This window comes from Hemiscyllium ocellatum, chromosome 28 (assembly GCF_020745735.1).
Source record: "Hemiscyllium ocellatum isolate sHemOce1 chromosome 28, sHemOce1.pat.X.cur, whole genome shotgun sequence".
In the NCBI taxonomy this organism is placed as follows: domain Eukaryota; kingdom Metazoa; phylum Chordata; class Chondrichthyes; order Orectolobiformes; family Hemiscylliidae; genus Hemiscyllium; species Hemiscyllium ocellatum.
Genome location: NC_083428.1, coordinates 35,196,648 through 35,211,891, shown reverse-complemented (window position 1 = coordinate 35,211,891; position 15,244 = coordinate 35,196,648). Strand labels below are relative to the sequence as shown.

The 15,244-nt window shown below is 41.8% G+C and overlaps 1 protein-coding gene across 2 annotated transcripts in view; it reads right to left on the bottom strand.

Moving 5' to 3' along the window:
- Positions 1-15,244, bottom strand: part of LOC132828916 (perilipin-3-like) — a 90,396-nt gene that overhangs the window by 11,800 nt on the left and 63,352 nt on the right. Inside the window, exons 1-3 of one of the 2 annotated variants that reach the window (XM_060846117.1) lie at positions 7,938-8,028; positions 7,567-7,651; positions 594-789 (exon numbers count right to left, since the gene is read on the bottom strand). In XM_060846117.1, the coding sequence (XP_060702100.1) occupies positions 594-789; positions 7,567-7,635 (265 nt within the window). In that variant the 5' untranslated portion in view covers positions 7,636-7,651; positions 7,938-8,028. Of the gene's footprint in view, positions 1-593; positions 790-7,566; positions 7,652-7,937; positions 8,029-15,244 lie in introns of those variants that run through there. The other variant, XM_060846118.1, reaches the window with a different exon arrangement.

Below are 15,244 nucleotides of genomic sequence, written 5' to 3'. Positions count from 1 at the left end.
CAATTTCAAATCATGAGCCAATGGTGCTGAAGGACTAAATCAGTCCTCCATACATAGAAATTGATATAATTTACATTTAACTAGAAAATGTACTTACTTTCAGTTACTGCTGGGTCTTAAGTTTTGCTTCCACTAGTTCATTAGAAGCCTTGAACAAACTTACAATTAAATAAAACTCAGGTGGTCCTAACTCAAGTGGGTGGCACAGTAGCAGTGGTTAGCACTGCTGCCTCAGCGCCAGAGACCCGGGTTCAATTCCCGCCTCAGGCGACTGACTGTGTGGAGTTTGCACATTCTCCCCGTGTCTGCAGGGGGTTCCTCCGGTTTCCTCCCACAGTCCAAAAATGTGCAGGTTAGGTGAATTGGCCATGCTAAATTGCCCGTAGTGTTAGGTGTAGGGGTAAATATAGGGGGTAGGTGCGCTTCGGCGGGTCGGTGTGGACTTGTTGGGCCGAAGGGCCTGTTTCCACACTAAGTAATCTAATCTAAAAGCTAATTTTTTTTTTAAAAGAAAGCACACAGTCACCATTATGGAAGTAATTTCCAATCCAAAGTTATCGGTTCCAATCAGCCGGTGTGTACTCTAATCTTACTTTGAGGCTCCAGCTTGTCCACGATTGGTTTGGCACCACTGGCAGCCACAGCTGTGATAGTCTTCACTCCCTGCTCAGCAACATCACAAATGGTCTTCACGTACGGGTGATTCTCCTTGGTGCTGTTGTAGGCAGCTGATACCATTTCACAGGCAGAGCTCACAAGAGGCAGGTTCGTCACCCGGTCCACCACATTCTAAAAATACAAGTCACAAAATCACAAGTCACAGCAATGCACTTCAATGATGCAAGCCTCAAGAAATACTTCGCTCAGGACAGTGGTAGAGACAACATTCATGTACAGTAAGTTTTTAAAACAGTAAGTGCCTACACTGGTGTGTGAAAATGAAACAGCTATCCTAACAAAGAAAAAAGGACTTTTTCCAGTCAGTCCAGATAGGTCATATGAAAGACTCCGTTGTACAAACATTAACATTGTAAAGACAACTAAAAACTGGTCAGATTTCAGAGTCATATATATCACAAAATACTTCACAATACAAACTGCTATCCTGACCTGCTCTGGCCTATGTGTGACTCTAGACCCACATTAATATGGTTGACTCAATTATACTGTGGGTGGTTAGCGATGAGCAATAAGTGCTATTCAGCAATGTCCACATTCCATGAATTTACATTTAAAGAAGTCACTATAAAATAAGATCCCTTAACACTCCCATGAAAGCAACCAATTGTCCATTCAAAGATGAATTTTCAGATTGATTAATTGAATTTCAAATCAAGCGGGCCTCAGACACAGAACCCTAGACTAATTTTCTAGAGTCATGTTCAAATTCTGAGAAGCTGAATTTTGAATTCACAAAAAAAAACCCATTCTGGTGACCATTAGCGTTCAGATGTTGACCACGTACCACTGAATTTTAAGTGAGGCCTCACCAGGGATTTTACCTGGACTGGCCTACATGTGACTTCAAACCCACAGCAATGTGGTCCATTCTCCACGGCAATAAATGCTAGCTGGACCAATAATACGCATTGAACAATATAGCACAGAACCCTCGATGTTGCACCGACCTATGAACTAATGCAAGTTCATCCCTCTACTATAAGACCATAAGACATAGGAGTGGAAGGCAGGCCATTTGGCCCATCGAGTCCACTCCACCATTCAATCATGGCTCATGGGCATTTCAACTCCACTTCCTCGCATTCTCCCCGTAGCCCTTAATTCCTTGTGACATCAAGAATCTATCAATCTCTGCCTTGAAGACATTTAGTGTCCCAGCCTCCATTGCACTCTGCAGCAATGAATTCCACAGGCCCACCACACTCTGGCTGAAGAAATGTCTCCGCATTTCTATTTTGAATTGACCCCCTCTAATTTTAAGGCTGTGTCCACGGGTCCTAGTCTCCTCACCCAACGGTGAAAATGTCCTAGCATCCACCCTTTCCAAGCCATGTATTATCTTGCAAGTTTCTATTAAGTCTCCCCCTAATCTTCTACAATCCCAGGATCCTCAGCCGTTCCTCGTATGTTAGACCTACCATTCCAGGGATCATCTGTGTGAATCTCTGCTGGACACATTCCAGAGCCAGTATGTCCTTCCTGAGGTGTGGGGACCAAAACTGGACACAGTACTCCACATGGGGCCTAACCAGAGCTTTATAAAGTCTCAGTAGCACAATGGTGCTTTTGTATTCCAACCCTCTTGAGATAAGTGACAACACTGCATTCGCTTTCTTAAACGCAGACTCCACCTGCACGTTTACCTTTAGAGAATCCTCGACTAGCACTCCCAGATCCCTTTGTACTTTGGCTTTACAAATTTTCTCACCATTTAGAAAGTAGTCTATGCTTTTATTCTTTTTGCCAAAGTGCAAGACCTCACATTTGCTCACGTTGAATTCCATCAGCCATTTCCTGGACCACTCCCAAACTGTCTAGATCCTTCTGCAGCCTCCCCACTTCCTCAGTACTACCTGCCTGTCCACCTAACTTTGTAACATCGGCAAACTTCACTAGAACGCCCCCAGTCCCTTCATCCAGATCATTAATATATAATGTGAACAGCTGTGGCCCCAAAACTGAACCTTGCGGGACATAACTTGTCACCGGCTGCCATTCCGAAAAAGAACCTTTTATCCCAATTCTCTGCCTTCTGTCAGACAGCCAATCCTCAATCCATACCAGTAGCTCACCTCAAACACCATAGACCCTCACCTTGCTCAGCAGCCTCCCATGTGGCACCTTATCAAAGGCCTTTTGGAAGTCTAGATAGACCACATCCACTGGGTTGCCCTGGTCTAACCTACTTGTCACCTATTCAAAGAATTCCAACAGGTTTGTCAGGCATGACCTCCCCTTACTAAATCCATGTTGACTTGTTCTAAATCAGACTCTGCTCTTCCAAGAATTTAGAAACCTCATCCTTAATGATGGATTCTAAAATTTTGCAAACTAAAAAGGTTAGGCTAATTGGCCTACAATTTTCCATCTTTTGTCTTGATCCTTTCTTGAACAAGGGGGTTGCAACAGCGATTTTCCAATCATCCAGGACTTTCCCTGACTCCAGTGACTCTTGAAAGATGTCAACCAATGCCGCCGCTATTTCCTCAGCCACCTCTCTCAGAACTCTAGGGTGTATCCCATCGGGCCCAGGAGATTCATCAATTTGAAGACCTTTTAGCTTTTCTAGCACTCTCTTTTGTAATGGCAACCATACTCAACTCAGCCCCCTGACTCCCTTTAATTGTTGGGATATTACTCATGTCTTCCACTGTGAAAAGTGACGCAAAGTACTTGTTAAGTTCTCCTGCTATTTCCTTATCTCCCATCACTAGGCCTCCCGCATCAGTTTGAAGTGGCCCAATGTCTACTTTTGCCTGTCGTTTGTTTCTTATGTATTGAAATAAACTTTTACTATCATTTCTAATATTACTGGCTAGCCTACCTTCATATTTGATCCTCTCCTTCCTTATTTCTTTGTTGTCCTCTGTTTTTGTAGCCTTCCCAATCTTCTGATTTCCCACTGCTCTTGGCCACTTTATAGGATCTCTCTTTTTCTTTAATACATTTCCTGACTTCCTTTGTCAGCCATGGCTGTCTAATCCCTCCCCAGATAATCTCTCTTTTCTTGGGGATGAACCTCTGTACAGTGTCCTCAATTATACCCACAAACTCCTGCCATTTTCGCTGTCTTCTCCACTAGGCTCTGCTTCCGGTCTATTTTTGTCAGTTCCTCTCTCATGCCCTCATAATTACCTTTATTTAACTGTAACACCATTACATCCGATTTTGCCTTCTCTTTCAAACTGCAGACTGAACTGTACCATATTATGAACGCTGCTTCCTAAGGGTTCCCTTACTTTAAGATCTTTTATCGAGTCTGGTTCATTGCAAAGCACTAGATCCAGAATAGCCTGTTCCCTTCTGGGCTCCATGACAAGCTGTTCCAAAAAGCCATCCTGTAAGCATTCCATGAATTCCCTTTCTTTGGATCCACTGGCAACATTTACCCAGTCCACCAGCACATTGAAGTCTCCCACTGTGACCTTGCATTTCTGACATGCCTTCTCTATTTCCTGGTACATGTTGTGTCCCTGGTCCTGACCACTGTTAGGAGGTCTGTACATAACTCCCATTATGGAGTTTTTGCCTTTGTGGTTCCTCAATTCCACCCACACAGACTCCACATCATCTGACGCTATGTCATTCAGTGCCATAGATTTAATTTTGTTCTTAACCAAGAAGGCAACCCGACCCCCTCTGCCGACCTCCCTGTCTTTTCGATATGTTGAAAATCCTTGGATGTTTAACTGCCAGTCCTGACCCCCGTGTAACCACGTCTCTGTGATGCCTACCACATCATAATCATTCACTATGATCTGTGCCATTAGTTCATTTGCTTTACCTGAATGCTCGTAGCATTCATAACAAAGTGCCTTAATGCTAACTTTATCATTAGAGATATTGGTAGTCATAAGATGTCCAAAGTTATCCTTCCTTTTTGCTGCATTCCCAGTCTGCCTAGAGTTTAAATCCACCTGCACATATGCTATCCTGTTGCTTATCTTCCCATTTAACTCCATACTCCCTGTCATTTTCACTTTCTCTTTTCCCTCCAACTCAGAAGTTTAAAAGTCCTACTGACCACCCTATTTATCGTCTTCTCTAGAACATTGGTACCTGATCGGTTCAGGTGGAGACCGTCCCAACGGTACAGATCCCCCCTGTTCCAAAACTGATGCCAATGCCCCACGAAGTGGAATCCCTCTTTCCTACACCAATCCCGTAGCCACGTGTTTACTTGCCTAATTTTCTTATCCCTATGTCAATTGGCACGTTGCTCGGGCAGTAATCTGGGGATTACGACCCTTGAGGACCAGTACTTCAATTTCCTGCCTAGTGCTTCGTAATCCCCAAACAGGTTCTCCACCCTAGTCTTGCCTATGTTGTTAGCACCAACGTGGATCACAACAACTGGATCCTCCCCCTCCTGCTCCAATATCCTTTCAAGCCAGTTGGAGATGTCCCACTCCCTGGCACCGGGCAGGCAACACCATGCAAGACTCCCGATCCAGCTTGCAAAGGATACTATCTGTCCCCCTCTATCCCATCATCCATATGCTTATCCAAGGATTGTTTAAACCTCCCTGAAATGGAGGAGTTAACTACATTGGCAGGCAGGGCATTCCATGCCCTTACCACTCAATAAAGAACCTGCCTCTGACATCTGTCTCAAATCTATCACCCCTCAATTTGTGGTTATGCCCCCTTGTACAAGCTTATGTCATCATCCTAGGAAAAAGAAAGACTTTCACTGTCTACCATATCTAATCTTCTAATTGTCTTGTATGTCCCTATCAAATCCCCTTTTAGACTTTCCAATGAGAACAAACCCAAATCTCTCAGCCTTTCCTCATAAGAGCTTTCCTCCAGACCAGACAGCATCCTAGTAAATCTTCTCTGCACCGTTTCCAATGCATCCACATTCTTCCTGTAATGAGGCGACCAGAACTGTACATAATATTCCAAATGCAGCCATGCTAGCATTTTGCATAACTGCAGCATGATATTACAGCTCTGGAACTCAATCCCTCTACCAACAAAACCTAACACACTGTATGCCTTCTTAAAAGCACTATCAACCTGGGTGGCAACTTTTAGGGATCTATGTATATGGACTCCAAGATCCCTCTGCACATCCACACGCCCAAGAATCTTTCCATTGACCCAGTATTCTGTCCTGCTGTTATTCTTCCCAAAGCGAATCACCTCACATTTAGCTGCCTTGAAATCTATTTACCACCCCTCAGCTCAATTCTGCAATTTATCCAAGTCCCCCTGCAACATTCTTCCACAATGTTCATTACTCCACCAACTTTAATGTCATCTGCATGATTAGTAACCCATCTACCTATGCCTGCGTCCAAGTCATTTATAAAAATGACAAACAACAATGTTCCCAAAACAGATTCTTGTGACACACTAGTAACCGGACTCCAGACTGAATATTTTCCATCAACCACTACTCCCGGCCTTCTTTCAGTTTAATCTAAACCGAGAAATCATCTTTTACCGCCTTGCCTGTTCTTAATGAAAGATCTAAACCCTGGAACTTGCAACATCCATGTCTCCAAAATGGCCACAACATCGAAGTCTCGGGTATCTATCTATGCTGCAAGCTCACCTACCTTACTCCAGATACTTCTGACACTGAAGTAGACACACTTCAAATCAGCTGGCTGGCTGCCAGCACATTCCTGTGACCGTGAAATCCTGTCCATGCCCTCCCTGCTCATCCTCCTGTGCACTGGGACTACACTGGAGGTACCCATGCTCCTGCTGAGCTAGTTTAAACCCACCCAAATAGCACCAGCAAATTTCCCACGCAGATATTAGTACCCCTCTGGTTCAATTAAAGACCATCCTGTTTATAGTGGTCCCACCTTCCCCAGAATGAGCCCCAATCATCCATCATACAAAACAACTGAAAAAATTCTTAAGCTTGTGATTGGAAGGTTCATTTCACAGGTATCACAATATAACCCAACAGGGTGGACAGCAATACTTTTTTTCAAAGACCCACATTAAAGGGATGTACAATTTGATGGGCTCTACTTAAAGGGATTATAACGTCACCCCCAGCCTCCAACACTCCAGTGAAAACAGCCCCAGCCTCTCCCTATAGCTCAAATCCTCCAACCCTGGCAACATCCTTGTAAATCTTTTCTGAACCTTTCCTATTCATATACCCATCCACATGCCTTTTCATTGGTGTATTTGTACCAGCCTCCGTCACTTCCTCTGGCAGCTCATTCCATAAAACTACCTGCTGTGTGAAAAAGTTGCCCCTTACATCCCTTTTATATCTTTCCCCGTGCACCCTAAACCATGTCCTCTAGTTCTGGACTCCCCCACCCCAGCAAAAAGACCTTGTCTATTTATCCTATCCAAGCCCTTTGTGATTTTGGATATGGGCCAAGTGCTGGCAAATGGGATTTGATTAGGCTAGGATATCTGGTCAGCATGGGACTACAAGGTCTGTTTCCATGCTGTACATCTCTATGATTCTGTATGAAGCAACATTAAATTCATGAAGAATGAGAGCATTTCTTTCATACTAAAAGAAATGGTTCAATAGCTGGGAGAAATGTAGAACTAAAAAGATACAAGAATCTCAAAAATGGATTTTAAAAAAAAGGGAAGCCACTTTTAAAAGGGTTTGCCGTGTACATGAAATACAACATTGTGGTCTAATATTTCAAGATTAGGAACACTAGCTTGCAGGATGTTGCAAGGGTCAGTCCAAAAAAGGTTATAAATGATTGCATCAGTAACATTTCCCAGTAGGAATCATTCCCTGGCCTAATGACCTCAAACCCGTGCCAAATGGGTCATTATTTTTACACAATGGGGAGGTTACTCAGCCACTATTCACACGGGGAACTAAATAGCCCCCAGCTTACACAGCAGAAAGCTATAAGTCTACTACAAACTAGAGGAAAGTACCGGCTCTCCACTCTCCTGGTGCTCCGTTAAATTAGAGACTTCAACGCTTTTGGCCACTTCTGATGCCATGACGAATCGATTAACCCTAGTGGGAATAAAACGAAATTAAAATCCAATAGTTTCACTTTCACAGACAGCTACCAAGGTTAGAACACTATAGGGAGCAAAAGTCACTTCGCATTAAATAAAGACAGCGACTGGGACAGACGGGGCAACTTTTAGAGGAATGAGTTTCCTAACGTTGGGCGAAAAATCCCGTAAGCGTTCGCCTGTGTCAAGGGAACAAAAATCAAAATAAATCATACACGAACACTAACATTTCCAGCCAACATTTTGTAACAGAAATACAACACAGCAGTTTTCATACTTACAGAAATGCCCTGAAACAGTAATTCACAGCCAACTCTCTCTCTCTCTTCACAATGTGAACACCAACTCCCCAGGCTTGAATTTAAATAACTTTCAGGGTGGGGCTGGAGAAGGAGGTAGGGTTCGCGTTATGATTGACAGCAGACCTGAGCAATCCGTGAGGCACCGACCAGTCAGAGAGGACAGAGATGTGGTCTGGTTCATGTCAATCATTCTCTCCTGGCAAACTACAAATGTCCACGCTTGTGGAGGGAATGACTTTTGAGTTACCCTGAAAGAGTTTTGATAGATGAGATGGGCCCAGAAAAGACTGCAGCTTAACCAAACAACAGTGTTTATAATCCCTTCTGGTGATGGAACAACAGGCCAAGAGTTAGTTTTAGGTGAGGAATACTATTCAATTCTCTTACTTCATCTATTCGTGATGAGCCTGAAGATCCCACATTGCAGCATCTCACTGCCTTTTGAATAATTCCAGGGTTCTCACCTCCATTGCACTATCTACCAGTCAGCACAACCTATTGATTGTAAATGTTGGCCTAGCCAGCAATGTCCAAATCCATGACTAAAAAAAAATTAAAAAAACTTAAGCATACAAATGTTCCAAGCATTTATTTACTCAATTTTATTGCTATTTGTATATTTATAAATAATGTGCATCATTAATCTACAGAAGAAAGTGTTAAAGAAGAAGGAGCTGCCATTTCATGGAATCCTAGCAATGTGCAAGCAGGCCATTCAGCCCATTGAGTCCACACTGATCCTCCAAAGAGTTTCCCACCCAGATCGACCCCATCTCTATAATCCTGCATTTTCCTTGGCCAATTCACCTCACCTGCATACCTCTGGACTATGAGAGGAAACTAATGCAGACCTGGGGAGAATGTGCATACTCCACACAGTCACCCAAGCAGTGCTAGCCACCGTGCCGCCTCAATTTAATTAAGAGGTTTGTAGAATCTCACCACCACCATGAGAAAGATGAAATGGAACACTTTGAGAATGTTAATGATGTTAGCTTCTGAGATCATCTGAACCATCTATTGTTCCCATAGAGGGACCACACTGAAAATTTGTCAAAATTATTCTTGAGATGGTGGGATTGCTGTGTGAAGAGAGATCTTTTGATTGTATTAAATGGTTGAGCAGGCTTATCAGGCAGAATGATGTATTACTGCTTCTACAGTGCTGTCTCCAGGATTATATAGAGGTCCTGAAAATGTTTGGGTCTTGACCCTGAAATACTAAGGTTGACTTTTTTTGGTGTCTGAAATATTGTGAACTTTTAAGCTAAATCTCACAGTTTAACCATATATAGTATTGACCTTTCATTGGGATTGTTTAAGTTAATAACTCTGTCAACACTTCAAAATAAATTCATTGCTAGTGGGCTACTTTCAAATGTATGCAAAGTGCTAGGTCAGAGCATAGACTTTTTTTTCAATGACCACGTTCAAAAATGTATTTTTTCTCAGTATTTCAACCATTGCATTCCAATGTTCTGGTACACATTGATGGAGTGTTCTAGATGAATCCAATTTATTTAATTTAATATCCTATTTAAAATAAGTTTCTCTCTCAGGAAAATATCTTCAGTTTCTACTGATTTTCCTTGTAACTCAACTGAGTAAGAGTTGAAGATATTCTTTGCATTAGATTTAACATTTTCCCATTGAACATATATTTCATGTATAGTCCTATAAAGTCATATGTGGTTTTCAGCTGTCCTCTCTTCTCCTTCCATCTTTTCCCTCCTCTTTGATTCATTCATTTCCTCGTATCCTCCACCTCTCACCCCTATCTTTTATCCTCTACTCCTCTGCAAAAAGCTGTCTCATGTCGGCTGACAGGTTACCTGGAGAAGAAAATAAAGCTGTATTGAGGGAGAGGAAGAAAGAGGAAACTCTTGGGAGGGAGAGACAGAGTCACAGAATCATACAGCACGGAAACATACCCTTCGATCCAACCAGTCCTTGCTGACCATATTCCCAAACTAAACTAGTCCCCTTGCCCACACTTGGCCCATATTTCTCCAAACATTTCTAATTCATATACTTATCCCAATGTCTTTTAAGTGATGTAAGTGTACCCGCCTCCACCATTTCCTCTGGTAGTTCATTCAACACACGACCCACTCCCTGTAAAAAATTATCCTTCAAGTCTTTATTAAATCTTTCTCCTCTCACCTTAAAAATGTGTTCCATAATCTTGAAATCGCCCCCCTAGGGAAAAGATACCCACCAGTCAGCTTATCTATACCCCTCATGATTTTATAAACCTCTATCAGGTCATCTCTCAACCTCCTTCACTCTAGTGAAAAAAGCCTCTCCCAGCAACACCCTGGTAAATCTCTTCTGAATCCTCTGCAGCTTAATAACATCGTTCCTACAATAGGGCAACCGGAATGAGACACAGTACTCCAGAAGAGGCCTCACCAGCGTTCTGTTCAACCTCAAAATAACATTCCAATTCCTATACTCAACAATGTGGGGCAAGGCAAACAAGAAGAGTGGATGGAGGGGAGGAGCAGGGAGGGATAAAAAAACAGAGAATAGGGAGGAGGAGTGCGGAAGAGAGGAGAGCATGTGTGGGAAGGGATGGGACAAGAAGAGGAAGGAATGAGGAGGGTAAAAAAGAGGGAGGAAGGAAGTTAGTGACAGGGGCAGAGATTTTTAATAAAACTGCATGTGCAAAAATCCAAAACTGAATCAGAATGTTTTGTGCGCATGCAGCAGGCTGATCACTATTTGTAAAAAGAAAGGTCAGGTTTATATTTCTGATTTATCGTCTCATACAAAAGATGTTGAACCAAATATTAACCTTTTCTCCAATTCAGATATTCATGAACCTGCTGTAAGCTTGGTCTGATTGGTTTGAATCCTAAATATTGAGAGCACAATAAAGGATTCTCCTTCATACAGATATCAAACCACGCAACCAACAAACTGTTCCAACTTCCATACAGACTATTCACTAAAATTGTTATTTGTGAGCTTGCTCTCGACTACTTTTCAAGTATGTTTCAGTACTTTCATTATTCTGTCATTACCCACCACCCCTCCTCCTCTTCAGTCGTGTTTCATACCGAAAATTGACCTGAAGAGTGATCTGTGTCACGTATGGGAAACTGCAGAGAAGTTAAAACCAGTCTGTTTTGCATCATAAGTTATTGTGTAATGTCCAATGTCCAATAATGCTTGAGTAATCAGTCTCAATAGCACAATAGATGACATAATCCATACATAATCTTTACTGTTTGCACATTATTTTAATTCTTGACTTACCAACCTATCTATTTATGATTGTGCTAACGTTAGCTCAAAGTACAGCTGTGATGTATGGGTGAAGGGCAAACAGTTGAGGTATGGGATATGGTGGAGTGAGGGATGAGCCCTTGGTCCATTCAAACCCCTCAGCCCACCATGATTCCAGCCAAATCTGGTGTGAATGACAAGGACTTGATTTTTATTTCTGTTGATGGGTGTGGAGGAGAGGGAGAAGGGAAAATAAGTAGTCTGTTCATTCCTGTTGTCTGATCCCCACATTCAGATAATCAGATTAGGGCAGAAATAAGATACTGGCTCCTTGGATCCGCTCTGCCATTCAATAATATCATGGCTTATCTGATTAGTTCACATTCCCATCTGGCTTTGATAACCTTGTACCCCTTACTTAACAAGAATCTACCTACCTCTGCCTTAAAAATATTCAAAAAGTCTGCTTCCACCATCTTTTGAGGGAGACAGTTCCAAAGTACCATGATCATTTGTGAGAAATAAACTTTTTTTAAGTGGGTGACACCCTATTTTTAAACAGTGACTCCTACTTCGAGATTCCTCCACAAAAGGAACCATCATTTCCACACCCACCCTATCAAAGCGCACCAGGATCTTATCTATGTCAATCAAATTGCCTCTTATGTTTCTAAACCCCAATAGAAGCAAGCCCAACCTGTCCTCATAAGACAAACTCATCATCCATTCCAGTTGAGTGTTGTAACCTCTGAACTGCCTCCAATGCTTTTACGTTCTTGCTTAAATAAGGTGACTAATATTTAAAGCAAAACTTCATAGCCAGTCTCATAAACACCCTGAATAACTGAAGCATAACCTCCCTCTTTTTTCACAATTCCCTTTTTAACAAATGATAATATTCTATTAGCGTTCCTAGTTACCTGTTGTAGCTGCATACCAAACTTTTACAATTTATGTTCTGGAGCATTCAAATCTCTCTGCAGCTCAGAGCTCTATAATCTCTCATTATATTAGTACTATGTTTCATTTATATTTTTTCTGTCATAGTGGACAGTTTCACATTTTCCAACATTATTGTTCATATTCCAGATCTTTGCACACTCACATAACCTATCTATATCCATTTGTAGCCTCATTGTTTCTTCTTCACAACTTATTTTCCCACTTAGCTTTGTGAGTGAATGAATGATTTTTATTGTAACATGTATTTTATAGTGAAATACAATAACATACAGGGAAAACCTTTCATTTGTTACCATTGTCCAGCGCCATTTTGCTTGTTTATGAATAAGAGAAAACTAATATGTGTAGCTTAAAGAGAAGTCCATCTACATTCAAGTTCTGAGGTGGCTGAGAACCACTACCGTCTCGTCACACCCATATAACGCTGAAGTCGCCATCCCTCAGGTGCCATCTTTCATCGCTAGGCCAAGTCATCTTCACCACCACTTGTGTCAGGCACACCTATGTCAGAGTCTATCGCTGTGGTGAATGTTGCCGTGCTTTCCTCCTGTGTTATCAGAGCATGTGGCAACTGTGTCTTCAAATCTCTTCATCTGCAACTTTAGAAATTGCACAAATTTGAAGGCCCAGCATTGATCCCAGCACCTGTTACATTTTGCCAACCAGAGAATTACTCATTTATGCACTTTCTGTTAGCTATTAGATCTTCTTTCCAAATTAATGCGTCATCTCCTACAAAATAAGCTTTTTCTTTCTGCAATTAGATTTGGCACAAGAATCTTCTCTTCCGATCAAGCATCAGAGGGCAATTAGTAGCCAATCAACAGTAGAAAGGGGTGGCTTGAATCCAACTGGGTGATTTCATTCCATAAAGAGGTTTTGTTATGAGTAGGACAGTGGTCATGGCTACAAATTTATGCTCTCTGAATTGTTCTTCATCAGTTTTGGCAAGTTAAAAAAAAAATAAAAGCTTGTAGAAATGCTGCCATTTTCACCAGCAGATATTTTCTCCCCTCTTCTCATTCTCTCCCAGAAAGCACTCCCAAACCTTTTTCTATCTGACACTCTGAATAAGCAGTAGGTGATGAAGAATTGCACAAAGGTTATCCTTTAACAAGCCCAATACCTTGTTAGTTGGTGACTACAAAATGACGGGCGGGCTTACGATTTCTCTGCCAGCTTACCTCCTATAATATCTGAGACTGGCATGATGACTTTGTATTGCCAACCCAGTATCATAATGCCATATTTTAAGTGCTCGCCTGAACTGCACTTGTATAATCATTAATGACAGCATTGACGATAAGGACAGTGAGTTGGAAGTGGCCGGGATAGCAAATGAGGACTGGGAGTGGGCAGCAATCAACAGTCATCCAAAACATGGTTTGTCTCATTCAAAACTTGCTAGCAGTGTGGCTGCATGTGAGGTGAATGTATACCTCCAGTTATAGTGTAGGGCAAACACAATCTATTTTACAGTTCAGCCCTACATAAGGTGTTAAATGCACTTCAATTTTGGGATTATCTTCCTTATTTTTAATGAAATATTGTTGGGACGGAACCGTATGGTCTCGTCTCCACGTGTTCGTTGGAAGGAGAGATCAAACCGGCTAGAGTTTGGAGCAAAAAACACCGTTTATTACAGAATCAAGACTGGCAAACTATACAACGAATTCAAAAGCATGCAAATTTGTTGGAGAAGGCGTTCTGTCTTTCTCTTCGGATCTGGTGCAGTTATACTTCGCGCTTCCTCAAGTTCCCGGTCAGTTTTCCCTCGTTCGGTTCTCTCATTGGTCGGTTCACCTGTCTGTGAAGGGATTAGTGTCTCTATTGGCTGCCCCGAGATACCTGTCCAGCTCCTGCTGTGCTGAACAATGGGTAGACAACCTGGGTTCAGCAGTTTCCGATCTTGTAATTTAAAAGTTTATTGTTTGGAAGGGTTTCCTCATTGCCATGCGTCTGGCTGTCTGGGTGTTCACAATAGTTCTCCAAAGTTGAATATACAGGTATTATCATTTAACACAGGACCCGAATGAGTTTGACGTCAGCGAAGGCATTAGCAAGTACTTTATCAATCAAGTATAGTATCGGTGCGATTTACACTATCCGATAGTTACCGGTTTCCTTTATTAACAATGAGATTGTAACAGGATGATCTGAAACTGACGGACATGTTCTAATCCCCAAGGAATGTGGCCTGCAGTGGCTGCATTTACTTTACATGGCTGTGTTTTAGCTGGTACCTGACAGTGTCTGCTTTAATAATGGTGCTCCCCTCCCTAGCCCCAATGTAGGTACCCCGATAGCAGATTATCCCCAACAATATCAAGGAGTAAATTGTTTCTCGAATACATGAGTCTGAAAGGTGCAATGTCAAACTAGAAATGGATGGATAATAGTGATGAACATTGTAGTACAAGAGGTTAGGTCTGTGTGACATGCTGATGATATACATTATTATATAATATTTCCATCAGGCAATGATGAAATGGCACATGATCTTACAGCCTCTTGCAACCTTGTGGCAAAATGAAGCCACACGTTGTTTTTAAAATAAAGTTAATAAGATCCTTAACTCAGCTGACTCTATGTTTTAATAGCACAACTGATCTAGAGACCAAGAAAGTGATAAGGTTCTGCAATCCTTCACTTGCCATTAATGGAGAAAAGCCAATCCACCATCCCACATTCCACAAAGGTAGTCACAAGAACATGAAAGGGCACCAGACGTTATTGACCAATGAATGATGTTGGCTTCAGTTAGACAGTTTACTAACAATCAAGGTGTCTGCTGTCATTTCTATAGTGTTTCAGGAATTCTCAGGCTGAAATTGTGAGGCAGAGGTGATTACCATCTCAAATCTACTGAGACAGAAACATTTTATTGAAAACTATTATTTCAAAGTCTTTTTACTGCCAGTTAAAATGGTGGAGTAGAAGTTGCAGGGTAAATGTTCAGTTGCCTAATGTGTTAGACAGCCATTTAAACATTTAGTTCTGATTCAGTAGCTTATGTTAAATCTGGCATTGGAGCGGAGGAGGTATGATGGAGAGCTCACTCAGGAAAATAATATTTAATTCTTACAAATAAT